Source organism: Dipodomys ordii, unplaced genomic scaffold (assembly GCF_000151885.1).
Source record: "Dipodomys ordii isolate 6190 unplaced genomic scaffold, Dord_2.0 Scaffold107, whole genome shotgun sequence".
Lineage (NCBI taxonomy): Eukaryota > Metazoa > Chordata > Mammalia > Rodentia > Heteromyidae > Dipodomys > Dipodomys ordii.
This window is the reverse complement of record NW_012267323.1, coordinates 3,761,935-3,781,989: the sequence shown is the minus strand read 5'-3', so window position 1 is coordinate 3,781,989 and position 20,055 is coordinate 3,761,935. Positions and strand designations below refer to the sequence as shown.

The following is a 20,055-nucleotide window of genomic DNA, read 5'->3' as shown; positions in this document are numbered from 1 at the left end:
CTTTTTTCTTTTTGCTTATGTGGTGCTGAGGAATCGAACCCAGGGCCTCGAGCATGCAAGGCAAGTGTTCTACCACTGAGCCACCTTCCCAGCCCCCCATGAAACTCTTAATTTCCAGTGAACCACCAGAAACCAGAGGTGGCACTGTGGCTCAAAGTGGTAGAGTACTAGCCTTGAGCAAAATTGCTCAGGGACAGCAGCACCCAGCCCTCGAGGTCAAGCCCCATGACCAACAACAACAAAAGAACTATCCAAAAAGTGGGACTGGTGGGTGCCGGTGGTTCACCCCTTTCATCTAGCTGCTCAGGAAACTGAGATCTGAGGATCACTGTTCAAAGCCAGTTGGGGCAGGAAAGTCTGAGAGACTCTTATCTTCAATAAACCACTCAGAAAACCAGAAGTGGTGCTGTGGCTCAAGTGGTAGAGTGCTAGCTTTGAGCTGAAGAGCTGAGGGACAGCACCCAGGCCCAGAGTTCAAGCCCCGTGAGTGACCAAAAAATAAAAAGGCAGTACCAGAGGAATGTCTGATTAGAGGGTTTTTTGTTTGTTTGTGGTTTTTTTGTTTTTTGTTTTTGCTTGTTTGTTCTTAAATGGGCCCTGGTAGCTCATGCCTGTAATCCTAGCTACTCAAGAGGCTGAGATCTGAAGATCAAGGTTCAAAGCCAGCTCAGGCCAGAAAGTCTGTGAGACTCTTATTTCCAGTCAACCACTCAAAGGCCAGAAGTGGAGCTGTGGCTCAAGTGGTAAAGCACCAGCCTTGATCATGAAAGCTCAAGGACAGTGTCTAGGCCCTGAGTTCAAGCATAAATAAATAAATAGAACACTAATCTTTTGCCAGTTTGTACATAGGGAAACACACAATTATCATGTAGTTTATAACATAGTTTTTCACTTACTAATGTCTTTGAATAAGTTTAAGTACTTAAATGGAGCATAATTTTGTATTTTCCATTTGCTGGATCTTAAAGACGCCTCCTTTGTTTTGAAGATATAGAGAGATATTACCTATATTTTCAAAACTAGATTTTAAGCAGATTTGGCCCTGTAATCCTAGTACCTTTAAAGCAATGTTGCCTTTCTTTCAGTGCCTTGAACTCAGGGCCTTGCATTTGATCAGCTTTCTTGCTCCCAGCTGGTGTTCTATTACTGGGAGCAATGGCTCCAGCCTGGCTTTTTGCTAATTAAATGGGGGAACTTTTCTGCCTGAGCTGAGTTTGCGATCCTCCAGCTCTTGGTCTCCTCAAGATATGAGCTTACCAAGACTCAGGTATAAGAGTTACTTGTCTCTAACCAATTGGTAGCTTAAAAAAAAAATTGAAAAAATTCTTTGTACTCAGATAAAAGCTCTGTGAAGAGGTAAAGATTTTTTTTTAAATTTTTTGGGGGGTCCGGTCATGGGGCCTGAACCCTGGGCCTGGGCGCTGTCCCTCAGCTCTTCAGCTCAAGGCTAGCGCTTTACCACTTGAGCCATAGCATCACTTCCAGCTTTTTTATTTTCTGCTTATGTGGTGCTGAGGAATCTAACCCAGGGCCTCATGCATGCAAGGCAAGCGCTCTACCACTGAGCCACCTTCCCAGCCCGAGGTAAAGATATTTTCATGCGATCACATCCTATGGTGTTTTATCATGTTGCTGTTTAGAAGTAACAATGTCTTTACTTTCTAGTTCCCTTTATTTCTGCTTTTTGTTTTGTAGATTCAAGTCCAATTCTGCTCAACTGCTCGTTGAGGCTCGAGTTCAGCCTAACCCGTCGAAACATGTGAGTGTTGTCCTATTTGAGAGACTCCTTTGGTTGTGCATGGGCGCTTGCTGTGGCTCCCCGTGTCATGAGAACCATCTTCACTCTGCTGTCTAGGATGCCTCCACATACTTGTTGCAGGCATCAATCTGCCTTCTCTATTATAACTAGAAGTTTTAGATTAGGGATGTTGCTCTGTGATAGTGCACTTGCTTAATGTGCATGAGATTCTGGGTTCAAGTCTCAGCACTGGGGGGAAAGAATTTCAACTCTGCTTGTGCCTAGAATGCTTAGACTCTGGCCTCCATTTTTACTTCTAAGAATGAAAGTTACCTTAAAAGACCCAAATCTAAGTCTTGTTTTTCACAAAGCCCATTTTCTGTGACCAGTTTCCTCCAAAACTCCTTTTTTTGGGGGGTGAGGGGGTCAGTCATGGGGCTTGAACTCAGGGCCTGGGCACTCTGAGCTCTGTCATTCATGTCTAACACTCTACCACTTTGAGTCACAGCACCACTTCCAGTTTTCTGGTAGTTCACTGGCGATAAGGGTCTCATGGGCTTTTTTGCCCAGGCTGGCTTTGAACTGTGATTCTCAGATCTCAGCCTTCTGAGTAGTAGGATTACAGGCGTGAAACACCAGTGCCTGGCCCTCTTCTGTCCTTTTACATGTGTGTTGTATTTATTCCTGTATTTACTTACTTATTTAATTTCCTTTTTCCTTCCTTCCTTCCTTCCTTCCTTCCTTCCTTCCTTCCCTCCTTCCTTCCTTCCCTCCTTCCCTCCTTCCCTCCCCTCCCTCCCCTCCCTCCCCTCCCTCCCTCCCTTCCTTCCTTCCTTTCTTTTTCTTTCCTTTCATTCATTCTTTTTTCTCTTTCTTTGTCTCTTTCATTCATTCTTTTTTCTCTCTTTCTTTCTTTCCAATCCTGGGACTTGAACTCAGGACCTGGATGCTGTCTGTCACCAAGCTTTTGTACTCAAAGCTAGTATTCCAGCTTATTGAGCCACAGCACCATTTCTGGCTTTTTGGTAGTTAGTTAGTTAGAGATAAGAGGCTCACAGATTTTTCCTGCCCTGGCTGGCTTTGAACCACAATCCTCAGATCTCAGCTTCCTGAATAGCTAGGATCACAGGCATGAGCCACCTGTTCTTCTCTTGACTATCATAGGAATTATATTCTGATAATACAGAGCAATTCCCTTTGTACTTAGGAGATGAACATTGTTTGAATAATTTTGAATGAGGATAAGTGCTCTTATGATTGTGAAATGGGGCTTAGATCACCAAATAAGTTCTACACCCTTAGGAGAAAAGTTTCTAAACGCATACTATGTAAACAAGAGAGTACAGTCATTGTCCTCAACTTGTTTTTCTAGTAAGCCAAAACACACCTAAAGTAAATTTGTTACATGGCGTTTTTCCATTGGCTTGTAATTTTGTTTTGTCTTTTCTTTTTTGGTACTGGGGATGGAACCCAGGACGTTGTACTTGCTATGCAAGCACTTGCCACTGAGCTACATCTTAGCACTGGCTTGTAATTTTGGCTCAAGCCCCCAGATTGTCTTTGTCTACCAGTCTCTGTAGCATGATGTGTGTTCTGGAATTCAAGGTTTGCAGTTCACATCCTATACAATTTCCTTCCTTTTCCTTCCAAGTTCATTATATGGGACATCTCTTTGGTCAGAACTATAATAATACTTTGTGGTTTGGGTATATTGATGCAAAAACCACTGTATGACAAATAAAACAGCAATGTAGACCTGGCCTCTAAGTACTGAAGCTGGGTTTATAATTCTTTGTTGTTTTTTTTTTTCTGTGTTGTTTTTGTTTTTGTTTTTGCCAATACTGGGGCTTGAACTCAGGGCCTCGGCACTGTTCCTGAGCTTCTTTTGCTCAAAGCTAGCCGCCCTACCACTTGAGCCACAGCACCACTTTCGGCTTTTTCTGTGTATGTGGTGCTGAGGAATGGAACCCAGGGCTTCCTGCATGCTAGGCAAGCGCTCTACCACTGAGCCACCTTCCCAGTCCAATGTATAGGTTTGTGGTTGTGCCTCTCTTTCCAGGTCCCCACGGCCCATCCCCCTCACCACTGCGCAGTGTGTATGCAGTTTGTCCGGAAGGAAAACCTCCTCTCTCTGGCTTGTCAGCACCAGTTTTGCCGCAGCTGCTGGGAGCAGCACTGCTCAGTACTTGTCAAAGATGGCGTGGGTGTAGGTGAGTCTGACCCTCAACTATGTTTTGTTGTTGTTGGTCACAGGGCTTGAACTCCTCAGGGCCTGGGTACTGTCCCTGAGTTTTTTTTGCTTAAGGCTGGTTGTTCTACCAGTTGGAGCCACAGCTCTACTTCTGGTTTTCTGGTGGGTCACTGAAGATGGAATCAGACTTTCCTGCCCAGGCTGGTGTTGAACCATGGTTCTTGGATCTGAGCCTCCTGAGTAGCTGGGACGAGAAGGCTGAGGCACCAGCATCTGCTGACACTGAAATTTAAAATTAATTAATTAGCTAATTAATTTTGCTATTCCCGGGGCTTGAACTCAGGGCCTGGGCACTGTTCCTGAGCGTCTTTTGCTCAAGGCTAATACTCTACCACTTGAGCCGCAGAGCCACTTCTGGGTTTTTCTGTGTATGTGGTACTAAGGAATCGAAGCCAGGGCTTCATGCATGCGAGGCAAGCACTCTACCTCTAAGACACATGCCCAGCCCCAACACTGAACTTTTAAAAGGCTGACATAAAGTGTTTGTCTTCAACTCTGCCTTGCTGTGTACTCAAGTAAACTAAACATTTTCTTTAAAAGAGAAAGGTTTTTCTTGTTGAAACTAGTGGTTCCCAACTACATTAGTCCACATAGGGGCAGAGTTTTCCCCAGTCCTTAGCAAAATGTGATGGTTAAAGCTCTTATAAATACTAGTGTGAGTAAAGGCTATCTTCGCTCACTTTTTTTTTTTTTTGTGATTGTGGAGCTTGAACTCTGGGCCTGGGCGCTGTCCCTCAGCTCTTCAGCTCAAGGCGAGCGCTCTACCACTTGAGCTACAGCGCCACTTCCGGTTTTCTAGTGGTTTATTGGAGATAGGAGTCTCATGTCTCTCTTGCCCGGGCTGGCTTTGAACCTCGATCCTCAGATCTCAGTCTCCTGAGTAGCTAGGATTACAGGCGTGAGCCAATGGCGCCCGGCTCGTTTTTTTTTTTTTTTTTCTTGGTGAGTCCTGGGACTTGAACTCTGGGACTGGGTGCTGTCCCTGAGCTTCTTTTTTGCTCAAGGCTAGCACTGCATCACTTGAACCATGGCACACTTCTGGCTTTTTCTGTGTATGTGGTACTGAGGAATGGAACTCAGAGCTTCATGCATGCAAGGCAAGCACTCTATCACTAAGCTACATTCCCAGCCCCCTGAGAACTAACTGCCTTTTAATCTGTGTGGCGTGTGTTGATTCCGCACTTGGCAGCCATACCTTCAAAATTCCCAAGAGTATTTGCTTCTGTTTAAGCAAGTGTAGCATAAATCAAATTTGATGATGAACAACAACAGTATTTGTTATAGTATGACTTGAATGATATTGAAATTAATTGGTAGGTGCAAAATCTCAGTGTACTAATGATGTTCATATGCATATGACATTAGATATCGCAAAATTAGGTTGTCAGTCAAGAATGCTTTATATGCCTGGAGATATAGCTCAGTAATAGAGCACATAAGCATGCAGAAGACTCTGGGTTTAAATCCCAGCAGTATGCAAACAATAATACCCTGAAGAAATGATTTTGTTATTTATTTAATACTATTGATTGTATGTGTATTTTATACACACACACACACTCACATACACACGTGTATATATTTTTGGACCAGTATCTTTTTATGGTATTGTTATGAAAATATGTTAATTTTTCTCCTCTCTGAATACATTTTGTTGCTTCAAGATTGTCCTGTATGGAACCTGTTTGTTAGCTGAATCTGGTAGGCAATCATATTTTGTTGTATTTTCTACAATACCATTAGCCATCCACTTGTTTCTGTTCAACAGGAGTCTCTTGTATGGCTCAGGATTGTCCCCTCCGTACACCAGAAGACTTTGTGTTTCCGTTACTTCCCAATGAAGAATTGAGAGACAAATACAGGCGCTACCTCTTCAGGGACTATGTGGAGGTATGACCAGCCATGTTTTTCTGCCCTCTGTCTTCCTGGGCCTACCTTCTATCGATGGTCACTATATTGCTTACTTTATAGCCAAGACTATAAGTCGGTGAAGAACATAGTAGGCCTTGGAGTCAGACAAACCACTGTTTAAATCACAGATCCATTGCTCCTTTGGTGTGTGACCATTAACTCATTAATTTACCTTTCTCAGTCTTGGGTTTTCTTCTCTAGAATGAGCAGATTTTTTTTTTTTTTTGCCAGTCCTGGTACTTGAATTCAGGGCCTGGGCCTGTCCCCAAGCTGCTTTGGCTCAAGGCTAGTGCTTTACCACTTGAGCCACAGTGTTGATTCTGGATTTTTCTGTTTATGTGGCACTGAGGAATCGAACCCAGGGCTTCATGCATACAAGGCATGCATTCTACCTCTAGGCCACGTTCTCAGTCCCCACCTGGTCCTTTGATAGAAGTTATCAGCTGGATGAGCAGAAGGTGTTTAAGCACTCAAGGAAGAAGTCTGCTGGGAAGCAACAGTTAGGAGTTCTCTTTACTGTTTCTCCTTGGTGTATTCACAGAGTCACTACCAGCTCCAGCTGTGCCCTGGTGCAGACTGCCCCATGGTCATCCGGGTACAGGAACCTAGAGCTCGTCGAGTGCAGTGTAATCGGTGCAACGAGGTCTTCTGGTAAGAATGAGTCTTGAGCAGTCTTTGAGCCCGTGCCCTGTCCTACAAAACACCTTGCTATTCTGCTTAAAGGCAGAGCTGAGAGAGATGGAGTCTCAGTCTCCCAAGAGCATTCTGTTCCAAGTGGGAAAGTTGGTGACCCGCATTTCATGTTCCACACAGTGTGTGCTCATTTCTGTGTCTGGAGAGAAGGAATTGTACAGTTCTTAGAGACTGTTTATATTATTCATGGCCTACTGGCTTGATAGAATCACTATGCCTGTTAATCCACACACAAGTCACTATATTTGAAAGGTACAACAAACTTGAATTTTTTTTGTTTTTGTTTTTGTCAGTCGTGGGACTTGAGCTCTGGGCTTGGGTGCTGTCCCTCAGCTCTTCAACTCAAGTCAAGCGCGCTACCAGTTTGAGCCACAGCACCACTTGCACTTTTCTAGTGGTTAATTGGAGATAAGAGTCTCACAGAATTTCCTACCTGGGCTGGCTTTGAACCAAGATCCTCAGATCTCAGCCTCCTGAGTAGCTAGGATTATAGGTGTGAACCTCCAGTGCCTGGCTTTTTTTTTTTTTTTTAACTTTTTTGTTGTTGTTTGTTTTTGGTACTGGGGTGTGAACTTAGCCTCGTTTGCTCTCCTACTTGAATTATACCTCCATCCTAGCTTTCTGCTGGTTATTTTGGAGATAGAATCTCTTGGACTTTTCTGCTCTGCCTGGCTTTGGATCTCAGTCCTCCAGATCTCAACCCTTCAGAGTTGCTAGAATTAGAGTCATGAAGCCCTCAGTGCTTGACTTCCCCCACTCCCCTTGGCTAATTTTTATGAAATTCACAAGTGAATTATATTACTTTGAGGTTTTCTCCATTCATTGAATATTATGGACATGGCTAAAATTTATCAAAGGATTACCCGGTGGCAGGTACTTCCGAATCACTTTCCCTGCATTATCCCAATTGTGTATGATTGGCTGTCATCATCTTGGCATCCTAGGTAAGGAGAAGTATGGCAGAGTCATTATTTATGTCCCGATCTATTCTAATTGTGCTCCCTAGAACACACATGCTGGAAGTTCAGAGAAACTTTATGATAATTTGGGTATGTGTACATATTTCCTGCATTTCAAGTCCCTTTGGCAAAGGAATTGGTGGTCCATTGAAAGTTAAGGACTAACACAAAAGTATTTATTTATTTATTTATTATCAGTCGTGGGACTTGAACTTTGGGCCTGGGCTCTGTCCCTAAGCATTCCAGCTCAAGGCACGTGTTCTACCACTTGAGCCACAGTGCCACTTCTGGTTCTTCTAGTGGTTAATTGGAGATAGGAGACTCATGGACTTTTCTGCCTGGGCTGGCTTTGAACCAGGATCCTCAGATCTCAGCCTCTTTAGTAGGAAGGATTATTTGTGTGAGCCACCAGGCCCCCGCTAATTTTTTTTTTTTTTTGCCGCTGTCCCTGATCTTCTTTTTGCTCAAGACTAGTGCTCTACCACTTGAGCCACAGCATCACTTCTGGCTTTTTCTGTTTATGTGGTACTGAGAAATTGAACCCAGGGCTTCATGCATGCTAGCAGGCACTCTACCAATAAGCCACCATTCCCCTCCCCTTAGAAAGAAAATGATTAAACATTAAGACCCTGCCTTAACTATTAGTTGAATATTTTCCTTCTCTGATTTTAAGTTTCAAGTGTCGTCAGATGTATCACGCCCCCACGGACTGCGCTACCATCCGCAAATGGCTCACGAAGTGTGCAGATGACTCAGAAACAGCAAACTACATCAGTGCTCACACTAAAGATGTAAGGACTGTATGCCATGGTTCTGCCCTCAGTGCTGCCCAGGGCCTTCGGAAAGGGACTCTGGGCATTTGCCCAGACTTGGCACAATTAGTGGCGATTCATCTAGACTGCCTTGGGTGCATGTATCTTAATAAATTGTAAAATATTTTGACCCAAGAGAGAGCTAATTGTGGGAGCGGGGAGTTGGGGGGAAGGGGACAGCTCTAGTTTTTATTTATTGTCAATCGGCCTTAGCTCTGGGAAGAGAATGGTTAATATCCATATCTTGTGAGTAGTAATGCTGTAATGTAAGCCTAGTCTAGTCTTGCCCAGTTCTGGTTTTGAAGCTTGCCATTGTACCCCGTGCCAGTCACTCAAATCAGTGCCCTCTCAAGCACAGCTGTGACCATGATGTCATTCTGTATAGCATCTGCATTGCTGCCTGTAGTAGCTGGCCTTTTTGAAATGAGAGAAAGGAGCCTTTGGAGTCATTTCCATGCCCCCTTCTGGAGGCCAAAGTCTAAGCAAGCTGACCAGGACTTAATCCATGGTGGTAGTACTTTTTTTTTTTGGCCAGTCCTGGAGTTTGAACTCAGGGCTTGGGCACTGTCCCTGAGCTACTTTTGCTCAAGGCTAGCACTCTCCCACTTGAGCCACAGCACCACTTTTCCAGCTTTTTCTGTGTGTACGTGGCACTGAGGAATCGAACCCAGGGCTTCCTGCATGCTAGGCCAGCACTCTTACCACTAAGCCACTGTCCCAGCCCCAGCTCTGGGTTCTTCTAGTCATCTTCCCCAGCAGGCAAGCTTTCCTGCTGAGTCAGCTGGGGTTTAATCTGAATGCCTTAAAATGGCAGGGACATATGGTGGAAGACTTAGTGGGGCTCAGCTGGTGCTTGAATTAGTTCAAAGCCAAACATGCTGACCTCATTTCCTTGAATTGCTCTTCCAGCCTCAGCGACCTGCCACATTTAAGTGGGATGTTCCTCCCCAGAAGTGCTCACACGATGAGCTACTGAGCATGGGTGCCAAGAGCTTTGTGTAATGTGTCTTAGAGCCCGCGGCCTGATGGTGTGTGAGCCTAACGGCGCCCTTCTGTCTCCTCAGTGTCCCAAGTGTAACATTTGCATTGAGAAGAACGGAGGCTGCAATCACATGGTGAGCAAGGAGCCTGTGCGCTTTGCATGTGTGACATATGAAGCCTTGGGTCAGCATGCTCATAACGTGTTCTCTTCTGTTTCCCTCTGACAGCAATGCTCCAAATGTAAACATGGTAAGTCCCAGGCCTGCCTGGGTATGGTCCGATTGCTTGTTTAGTGAATTCTTTTCTAGCACAAGGCCAAAACCAAAGGGGAGCCTTGGTTGCTTTATGGTCTTCTTGCCAGGTAAGTCACAAGGGGAACAAGACAATCTTTGAAAGCCGGGCGCAGGTGGCTCACGCCTGTAATCCTTTGTAATCAGAGTGCTTGTGGCAAGGTTCCGGGCAGTTCTAAAATAGTGATTCAATAGGGGCAGAAGTAAGATAGTGTGAGGGTTGTGATATATTTCCTCATGGAGGCCCCATCGTCTTGGGGGGGGGAGGGTAATATACACATAGAATAGTACAGTAGGCACAGATACAGTTCAAAGACAAAAGGTAACATTGGTAACTCATGCCTCTCTATAATCCTAGCTACTCAGCAGGCTGAATCTGAGGATCTAGGTTCAAAGCTAGCCCCAACAAACAAACCTGAGAGTCTCTTATATCCAATGAACCAGCAAAAAGCTGTAACTAGAGCTCTGACTGAAGTGCTAGAGTTACAGCGATGACTAGGAAAAAAAATGCTGAGAGCACAAGGTATAGAGTTCAAGCTGCTGTTCTAGCACCATATATAATGTATATAAGGAACATACATATATATTTTGAGAGAGATTTCCCCTTCTCACCTTTAATAAAAGAAAAATCTGTTCCCAGCTTCATGCATAAAAATCTTCCTAGTAATGATAAACAACTAGCGGAAGGATGGAAGGTAGACAGGAGAGTAATCTGTGGACAGCATATGTATTGTAGGTGGCCAAGGGAGCCTCATTTGAACAAAGTCCTCTCCTCCTTTTTTTTTTGGTTGGTCATGGGCTTGAACTCTGGGTCTAGGTGCTGTCTCAGCTCTTCAGCTCAAGGCAGGTGCTCTACCACTTAAGCTACAGCGCCACTTCCTGTTTCCTGGTCAGTAATTGGAGATAAAGAGTCTCAGGGCCTTTCCTGCCAGGGCTGGCTTTTGAACGGCAATCCTCAGATCTCAGTCTCCTGAGTAGGTAGGATTATAGGTGTGAGCTATCGGCACCTGGCTTTTTTTTTTTTCTTTTTTTCCTTTTTAATGCTAGGAACTTAGGGCATTGGACTTGCTAGGCAAGCACTTTGCCACTGAGCTGCATCCCAGCCCTTGAACAAGTTTCTGTTTTTCATAATGGCATTGACTTAGCAGACTAGTGACTTTTTTACAGTCACTATGTGTCGGTGTACTCATGGAATGAAAAGAACCCAAGGATCACTGGCTTCCAGTCAACAATAGGCTGTAGGGATCGTAAGGTATGACAGGACTGAGAGTTGTTATATACTCCATCTGCAAAATGGTACCCTTGAGACGTTCTCAAGTGGGGTGTCTTCATCCCACTGCTTTGCCTGTGCTTCAGAAAAGCATGGGATTGCCTTTTTTTTTTTTTTTATGCCAATAGTGGGCCTTGAACTCAGGGCCTGAGTGCTGTCCCTGAGCTGCTTTTGCTCAAGTCTAGCACTCCATCATTTGAGCCACAGCTCCTCTTCTGGCTTTTTGGGGTGGTTCATTTGGAAATAGGAATCTCATGGCCTTTTCTGTCCCAGCTGGCTTCAAACGTCAATTCTCAGATCTCAGCCTCCCGAGTAGCTAGGATTACAGGTGTAAGTCACCAGCACCAGGCTGGGATTGTCTTGGGAGGGTAAATGACTCATCCTCTGTTCTCTGCAGACTTCTGCTGGATGTGTCTAGGGGACTGGAAGACGCATGGCAGCGAGTACTATGAGTGCAGTCGGTACAAAGAGAATCCTGACATTGTCAACCAGAGCCAGCAAGCCCAGGCCAGGGAAGCCCTCAAGAAGTACTTGTTCTATTTTGAGAGGGTAGGTGTGCCCTCTTCTATGCCTGCCCCTCCAATATAGTCTTCCTGTTTGGCCAGCTGAGATAGGATGACCAGTGTTAACTGGTAGCCAAAGCTAACCCATACACATGATTGTCAATGAGTAGAGCTCCCACAATGCCCCTGGGTGCTTCCAGTATGCATGAGACTTTCAGGCTGTTTAGGGCAACCACAGCAGATGGGGAAGAACCTGGTATTTGAATGATGAATTGAAGGACAATGAAGGACCACTAGACTTTCCCATCATTAGGGCAGTCTCTGGTCACGCCCTGCCAACCAAGATGTCTGTCTTGAACTCCAGTGTAGATCTCTGTATGTTTCCTTCCTTCATTGCCTTGTAGTGGGAAAACCATAATAAAAGCTTGCAACTAGAGGCACAGACATACCAGCGGATTCATGAGAAGATTCAGGAAAGGGTCATGAACAATCTGGGAACTTGGATCGACTGGCAGTACCTACAGAATGCTGCCAAGCTCTTGGCCAAGGTATCATCTACCCTGCTGACCTCTAGGGTGAGAGACCCCATCTCTGATAGGTGGGGGAATTTGGCATTCTACATAGCCCTGCATGCTTCTGTTCATGGATCCACATTTCCCTGTGTGGGTTTACTAGAGGACCCAGCCCAGGGATATTTCTTTCTATTTTTGTATTATTGGTCAGTCATGGGGCTTGAACTCAGAACCTGGTCCCTGTCCCTGAGCGCTTTTGCCTCAAGGTTAGCATTCTACCACTTTGACCCACAGCTTCACTTCTGGTTTTGTAGTGGTTAATTGGCGATCGGAAGCTCACAGACCTTTCCTGCCTTGGCTGGCATTGAACCACGATTGTTAGATCTCAGCCTCCTGAGCAGGATTACACGTGTAAGCCACCAGCACCCAGCTCCCAGTGGGATTTCTTTTTCTTTTTTCTTTTTTTGGGTCCGGTTGTGGGGCCTGAACTCTGGGCCCGGGCGCTGTCCCTCAGCTCTTCGGCTCAAGGCTACTCCTCTACCACTTGAGCCACAGCGCCACTTCTGGCTTTTTTCTTTTTGCTTATGTGGTGCTGAGGAATCGAACCCAGGGCCTCAGGCATGCAAGGCAAGCGCTCTACCACTGAGCCACCTTCCCAGCCCCTTTCTTTCTTTTTTTTGTCGGTCGTGGGGCTTGAACTCTGGGCCTGGATGCTGTCCTTCAGCTCAAGGCGAGCACTCTACCACTTGAGCCACAGCGCTACTTCCTCCCAGTGGGATTTCTAAGAAGAATGTCCCATTGTCTGACCGTAGGAAAAACTAGAGCGTTTTTCTCTTGTTCCCTTTCTGGATTGCTTGTCTTGGGGCACATGGTGAGATAGATATGTGGACTCCGATGTCCACCTCTAGATGGGAAAATCATGAGGTAGCTGCTGGTAAAAAGTCAGTTTAAAAAAGGAACAAGGAGCCAGGCACCAGTGGCTCATACCTAAAACCCTAGCTACTCAGGAGGCTCAGATCTGAGGATTGCGGTTCGAAGCCAGCCCAGGCAGGAAAGGCCATGAGATTCTTTCCCCTAGAAAACCAGAAGTTGCACAATGGGTCAAAATGGTATATAGCATTAGCCTTGAGTAAAAAGAGCTCAAGGACAGCACCCAGGCCCTTAATTCAAGGCCTCCCTCCCCTCCCCCCCAAAAAAAAAGGAATGGAGGATGTTCTGTGACCATTTTTGTTTTTCCCATATCCTCTTCTAGCTTACCCTTTCTTTAGTTTGCTCTCATTTCTTTCTCTCTTTTTCTTTCTTTTTGTCAGTCGGGGGGGGGGGCTGGAACTCAGGCCTGGGCTCTGTCCCTGAGCCTCTTTTGCTCAAGGCTATCGCTTTACCACTTGAGCCAAGCACCACTTCTGGCTTTTTCTGTTTATGTGGTTCTCAGGAATCAAACCCAGGACTTCCTGCATGCTAGGCAAGAACTCTACCACAAAGCCACCTTCCCAGCCCCGTTGCTCTCATTTCTTTAAGGCCCATATCTAGATCCAGGTCAATTTTGCATGGTGAGGTTAAGAATTCTAAGATCCACCTGAAATGCAGGTCAGTTAGAATCACAGTCGCAAGTTCCTTTTCTTCTCTCCTATTTGCAGTGCCGATACACCCTGCAGTACACCTATCCATATGCATACTACATGGAATCTGGCCCCAGGAAGAAGCTGGTAAGTCAATGCAATCTGTCCATTCTGTCTGATAGCTTCAGAATGCCCTTCCTAGCAGGGGAGAGGGGAAAACAAGACTGCCTAATAGTAAAATTTCATTTCTACTCTGGACATACGCAGTGTCTATCTCAGTGAGCTACGAGTTGGTTTTTTAAAAAGATCTATGACCACAGCCCTGGCTTTGGGGAAATGTTCCACATTTACCTCTTTAAGTTACCTGTTTTAGTGGTGGTGGTGGTGGTGGCAGCAGCGCTGGTGGCTCACGTCTGTAATCCTAGCTACTGAGGAGGCTGAGATCTGAGGATCGAGGTTCAAAGCCACCCTGGGCAGGAAAGTCTCTGTGAGACTTATCTCCAGTAAACCACCAGAAAACTGGAAGTGGCACTGTGGCTCAAGTGGTAAAGCGCTAGCTTTGAGCTGAAGAGCTGAGGGATAGCTCCCAGGCCCAGAGTTCAAGCCCCATGACCAACAAGAAAAAAACAAATATAAACTAAAAGCAAAACCAACTGGTTTATATGTGTGTGTTTGTGTACACATGTAATGAAAGATATATGCACGTTCAGTATTTTATTGTTGGAACAGGATTTTTTTGTTTTGTTTTTTGTGATTATTTCATCATTTACTATTTACCTGGCTGGTAAATGGTCGTTTTTGTTTTTTTTTAATGGTTGCATAAATGATCCATTATAATTTGTTATAGTATCATTCATTTGTTGTTTCTGGTATTCACGGTTGTAAGAAACCTTGAGGAAAACCTTTGTGCATAAAAGCTTTTCTCCTTTAGCTGCATAATTACTGTCAAATGGTTTGATTTCAAAGGCTCTTGATTTGTAGAAGGGTTTTAAAAACAAAGAAAAATGATTCAGGCGCTGGTGGCTCACACCTATAATCCTAGCTACTCTGGAGGCTGAGATCTGAGGATCACAGTTCAAAGCTGGCAAGGGCAGGAAAGTCTCTTTGAGACTCAGTCATGGGAACTCTGGGCCTGGGTGCTGTCCCTCAACTCTTCACCTCAAGGCAAGCGCTCTACCACTTGAGTTTTCTGGTGTTTAATCGGAGATAAGAGTCTCATGGACTTTCTTGCCCAGCCTGGCTTTGAACCACAATCCTCAGATCTCAGCTTCCTAAGTAGCTAGGATCACAGGCATGAGCCACTGGTGCCTGGCTAGGTGGAGCATTTCTTTCCCTTGGCTGTTAAGTTCTTTTACCTTTGGGGGTAGAGGGCAAACGTGACCTTGCCCCCCCTTGGTAAGACTTTTGTGTGGACTGCATAGCGTGTGCTGAGACAGTGTGAGGACTGTGGCTAGCTCATGCGAGCCTGAGGTGCTGCATGTGCCCCTCCATCTGCAGGCCCTGCCCGGCTACAGCCCCCTCTCCTTTTGACACTCCTGCTCTACCCATACAGTTTGAATACCAGCAGGCTCAGCTGGAAGCTGAGATCGAAAACCTGTCATGGAAAGTGGAGCGTGCAGACAGCTATGACAGAGGGGTAAGTACCTGCTGGCCTCTCGCAGGTAACTGGTGTGGCAGCAGGTGACACAGGGTATTGGCATGTGTACCGGAAGCTAAATGCTCAGGAGGGTGGGAGGAGCTTCAGGTCTGGTGGGTGTGGCTTTACTTCCTTGCTGCTGCTGCTGTGGGTCCTGGGATCATGCAAACCCTCCTGTCGCCTCCTTTCTGCAGGACCTGGAGAACCAGATGCACATAGCAGAGCAGCGGAGGAGAACCCTGCTGAAGGATTTCCATGATACCTAAGCTGGGCATGACCTGCCGGGGTGAGCAAGATGTAGGTGTGAGGTCTCCCGGCCGCCATTACTGCATGCTGCAGGCTCTGCCTTTCACAACCCCAGGAAAGAAGACGGCCAGGGCCCCCACTCCTGAGAGACACTGGCAACCACACCTCCTTTAGTCAATTTTGTTTTCTCATCTTTTTTGCTTTTAGTTCCTACCAGGGTCGAGGTCATGTTGACTTTGCCTCTTTTTTTTTTTTTTTTCCCCCTCAGGACTTTTACATCCTCCTTGGATGATTGATTGTTGGGAGGGAGGGAATGTTTGTTTTCTGAATGGCTACTCATAGTATTAGATCATTACAACTTATGTAATTTTCAAAGGTTATACAATTAATTATACACACACACACACACATACACAAAGGCAAAGCATAGGATAACAGAGCCCTTTTTAAAAATAAATTAAATTGGCATTGGAGTGTTTTACCCTCTAGCTATTTTCCTTAGAATGTTACTACAGGCTGCCCACCCACCATATCTCAGAATGCCTAGCCTGCCAGGGGCATCCCCGGTGGTCTCTGCTTTCCAGCCTTTGGCCCCCAAGTTGGAAGTTCTGTGGGAAAAACCTGGGTGGCCTAGCGAGGAACTGAATTGGCCTGTATAAATAGGCGTGAAGCATGGAGTCACATTGTGCTTCCTGTCTTGGCCTGGGCTGCGAGGAGACAACACAGGAACAGGATTTTCTTCTAATGGGCTCATCTCTACTCTTGGAAAGTAAAGTTTACCTGAGTTTGGCTGAGGCCAGAAGCCATGGAAGAACATAAGTGGGCTCCGTGGCCCTCCCCATGGTAGAGGACACAGGTCTAGCAAGGTGCTTCCTTTGTTCTTGGTTGGCCCAAAGGAAATTGGCTTTACCTTGGGTCCCTCCTTTTGTGCCAGTATTCAAGGGGTGAAACTCTGACCATGGGTCACATAAGGGGTCAGAGTGTGGCATAACCCTCTTAGGGGCCTTGACCTTCCTGGCTCTAGGGCTAGGATTGCCCAGTTTGTTTTCATGCTGCTTGGAGCTAGGGTGGCGGTATGTTCCCCGCCTTACTTGGTTCCAGCTGTCAGAAGACCCAACCTTTAGAGTCTGGAGCCTTTGAAAGATCAGGAGAGTCCTTGTTTTGTGATCCCAGTATCTCCTTACTCAAAGGAACTGGCCTGAGGATAAGGGATGGCTTGTACACAAGTCATGTGCAGAAGAACGAAACAGCTTGCCTGGTGGCCCCGTCCTGTCTTGAGCCTGGTCCTCTGGGCCTTGGAAAAGTTAGATCTGTGATCTCTGCGGTTTCCATGGCTTTGTTTCGTGCCTCCCCCTCTGAGACTGGCCGAGCAGTCTATACTTGACAGGGTCTCCTTCCCCTTCAAGGAGAGCCTATAGGGAAATCTGTGAATATTATCGTTGCGATTCTTTGATATTCATAACACTTTTCACCTCCAGTCAACCATTTGCCAGGTACCACGTGAGCTGTACAACAAAGTCATTCTCCAAGGCAGAGGACAGCTGTGGTGGTGTTTATGGCCAGCCGCACATTCCCTTTCTCCTCAGGTTTTGTCTCTTCATGTCATCCCCCAGCAAAGGGAAAGACTGGGGTAGATTGGGAGAACAAGTTAGAAGGGTAGCAAACAAACCCCAAAGTGTGTGTGGAGGGGGGGGAGACTATGGGGGTGTCTCTTGTGAACAAGGAGAGAGTGCCTGCCACAAGGTCCAGAGGGAAATAGTGCTATGTCAACACCTGGACTTTTTGGCCTTGGGCCTCTCCCATGAAGTCCTTTCTGTGGCTCCAGCGTGACCCAGGACCCTAGTTACAGCTCTGCATCGTAAGTCACCTTTGGGCATTTTCTGGACTGCCCAACTGCCATCTTCCGTACTTCCATCAAGCTGTGAAGTTGACTATTGGGAGTTGCGGGAAACTGAGCCCAGAGCTGCAGCCTGTAGCCTGTGGAGATCTGCTTCTGTCGCCCCCCAGTGGCTGTCCTTTGTTAACATCATCAGGAAGATGGGAAGATCAAGCCGAACTACTTTTTTTTTTTTTTTTGCCCTGCTAAGGGTAGAAGAAAAACACAAGTGTTTTATGAATTTATCCAATCTCTTTTGTTTTTCTTCCAAGAAAAGTGAATTGAGGCAATGTCATCTGCTCCAAGTTGAGTGGTTTATTCAAAATAAACTTAAATTTCTGATTATAAAGATGAGTATAGTCTTTCTTCAAATAGTCCCAGGTACCCCTCTCAGCCCCCAAAATGGTCTGGCCAGTGATCCAATGAGAACCCTCTTGTTGTCATCTTTACCTTCTGGGGGGCTGTGAAGGAAGTATCAACTCTTCCTTGGGTGCAGGCTGAATTCTTCACTGCCTTTAGAGTACTTCTGGGTTCTGGGCTAGGAATGTGGCTCCGTGGTAGAGTGCTTACCTAGCATGCATGAAGCCCTGGGTTCAACAATTCCTCAGTACTACCTACACAGAAAAAGCTGGAATTGGCTCTGTGGCTTAAGTGGTAGAGCGTTAACCTTGAGCAAAAGCTCAGGGACAGTTCCCAGGCCTTGAGTTCAAGCCCCAGAGCTGGCAAAGTCAAAAAGGCCTGGCGTCCCTCTACCCAGACATGGAGATAAATGAGAGCCATAACCCTAGGGGGCCTGAGGGTTATAAAGACACAACCTGGGACAGAAGTATAGATGGTCTAAATCTAGGTGGTTAGGTGGTCTAAATATAGATGGTCTATCGATAGTCTAAGCACTTAAAGGGTTTGGGTTCTGATTTGTGTTGTCAGCCATGTCAGCAACTTCAGTGGTAAGAAGCTAGGGGGTACTGTGAAAACTCCAAAATGGTAGATACTGTACAACTGAAGCTAGCTAGAAATTTCACACACTGCTTAATTCCTCAGGTGTACCATGTCTTGTGCTTATAAGCAAGGACAGGGTCTACCTTTCAGGAGCCTTTAGCCCTTGAGGGATGAGTACAGTTTTTTGTTTGGTCATGGGGCTTGAACTCAGGGCTTGGGCGCTGTGCCTGAACTCCTTTACTCAAGGCTAGCACTCTACCATTTGAGCCACAGCACCACTTCTGGTTTTCTGGTGGTTCACTGGAGAAGAAAGTCTCAGAGTTTTTCTTCTTGTGGTGGCTTGAACCATGATTCTTAGGTCTCAGCCTCTTGAGGAGCTAGGATTATAGGCATGTGCCACCAGCAATAGGCTGCTAATAAATATTTTTACTGGACAGCAAGACCAGCAACAGAACCACCCAGGAATAAAGCCATCTGAACAGATGAGTGGTCAGACAGGTCAGGACATTTGTGCTATACTCTTGAAGATCTTCCAAACGAGGAGACAACATCTAGATTTCCCATGTACATTTGAATGCCATGTTTTATGTCAGGCTGCATTTTGGGCACTGGATATAAAGTCAGTCAGGGCTGAGAATGTGACTTAGTGGTAGAGTGCTTGCCCAGCATGCGTGAAGCCCTGGGTTCTATTCCTCAGTATTACATACACAGAAAAAGCCTGAAGGGGTACTGTGGCTCAAGTGTTAGAGAGCTAACCTTGAGCAAAGGCAGCTCAGGGACAGTGCCCAGGTCCTGAGTTCAAGACCTAGGACTGCAAGCGAAAAAAAAATATCTTGGCATCTGACCACTGCTATGTCCTCATATCCCGTGTGTGTGTGTGTGAATCGGAGTTTAATTTTCCTTGGGGGTGATGGGTGTGTTTCTGAGCTGTAGACAAACCCCTCCTTCTCCTCCTTTTTATTGCAGTCTTGGGACTTGAACTCAGGGCCTGAGCACTGTTGGTGAGCTTTTTCTGCTTAAAGCTAGCACTCTACCACTTGAGTCACAGCACCACTTCTGGCTTTTTCTGTTCATGTGGTACTAAGGAATCAAACCCAGTGCTTCATGCATGCTAGGCAAGCACTCTACCACTAAGCCACATTCCCAGCCCTCTTGTTCTTTGTTTTTATGTTTTGTTCTGTCAGTCATGGGGTTGAATTTTTGGCCTGGACACTGTCCCTTCACCTCAATGCTAGCACTCTACCACTTGAGCCACAGCGCCACTTCCAACTTTCTGGTAATTGATTGGAGATGAGTCTCACAGATGTTCCTGCTCAGGCTGGCTTTGAACCATGATCCTCAGATCTCAGCCTCCTGAGTAGTTAGGATTACAGGCGTGAGCCACCAGAGTCTGACTTCTTCTTCTGCCTTCTCTCTTCTTCCGCTACCACCTCCTTCCCCCCCCCCCTCCTCTTCTTCCTCTTCCTTCTTCTTTGCAAGTCCAAGACCTGGGCACTGTCCCTGAGCTTCTTGAGCTTCTTTGGCTCAAGGCTAGCACTCTACCACTTGAGCCACAGCACCACTTCCGGCTTTTTTTGCTTATGTGGTGCTGAGGAATCGAACCCAGGGCCTCATGCATGCGAGGCAAGCACTCTACCACTGAGCCACCTTCCCAGCCCACCCCTTCTCTTCTTTGCATGTGCCAGTTTTGAGTCATAATTCGTTTGCACTCAGCACCTGCTAACGCCCGGAATGATTTCCTGCAGCATTCCTCTCTACCTCAGGCTCCAAACCCACCGTCCTGTGCGACGCGTGCACACCAGGATTCCTCTCTGCCCACGACTGGAGGGGGTCGGTCTGATGACAGAGGTGGAACCCCCCAAGATCAGGGCATGGATCT

The 20,055-nt window shown here is 46.2% G+C and overlaps 1 protein-coding gene across 2 annotated transcripts in view; it reads left to right on the top strand.

The window, feature by feature from the left end:
• Window positions 1-17,586, top strand: part of Arih2 (ariadne RBR E3 ubiquitin protein ligase 2) — a 50,342-nt gene extending 32,756 nt beyond the window's left edge. For both annotated transcript variants that reach the window (XM_013028207.1, XM_013028206.1), the window contains 12 exons: window positions 1,696-1,759; window positions 3,798-3,948; window positions 5,758-5,879; window positions 6,442-6,551; window positions 8,226-8,343; window positions 9,429-9,479; window positions 9,573-9,594; window positions 11,303-11,454; window positions 11,813-11,956; window positions 13,558-13,626; window positions 15,032-15,115; window positions 15,310-17,586. In XM_013028207.1, the coding sequence (XP_012883661.1) occupies window positions 1,696-1,759; window positions 3,798-3,948; window positions 5,758-5,879; window positions 6,442-6,551; window positions 8,226-8,343; window positions 9,429-9,479; window positions 9,573-9,594; window positions 11,303-11,454; window positions 11,813-11,956; window positions 13,558-13,626; window positions 15,032-15,115; window positions 15,310-15,381 (1,159 nt within the window). In that variant the 3' untranslated portion in view covers window positions 15,382-17,586. The remainder of the gene's footprint in view (window positions 1-1,695; window positions 1,760-3,797; window positions 3,949-5,757; window positions 5,880-6,441; window positions 6,552-8,225; window positions 8,344-9,428; window positions 9,480-9,572; window positions 9,595-11,302; window positions 11,455-11,812; window positions 11,957-13,557; window positions 13,627-15,031; window positions 15,116-15,309) is intronic.
• Window positions 17,587-20,055: the final 2,469 nt, after the last annotated feature.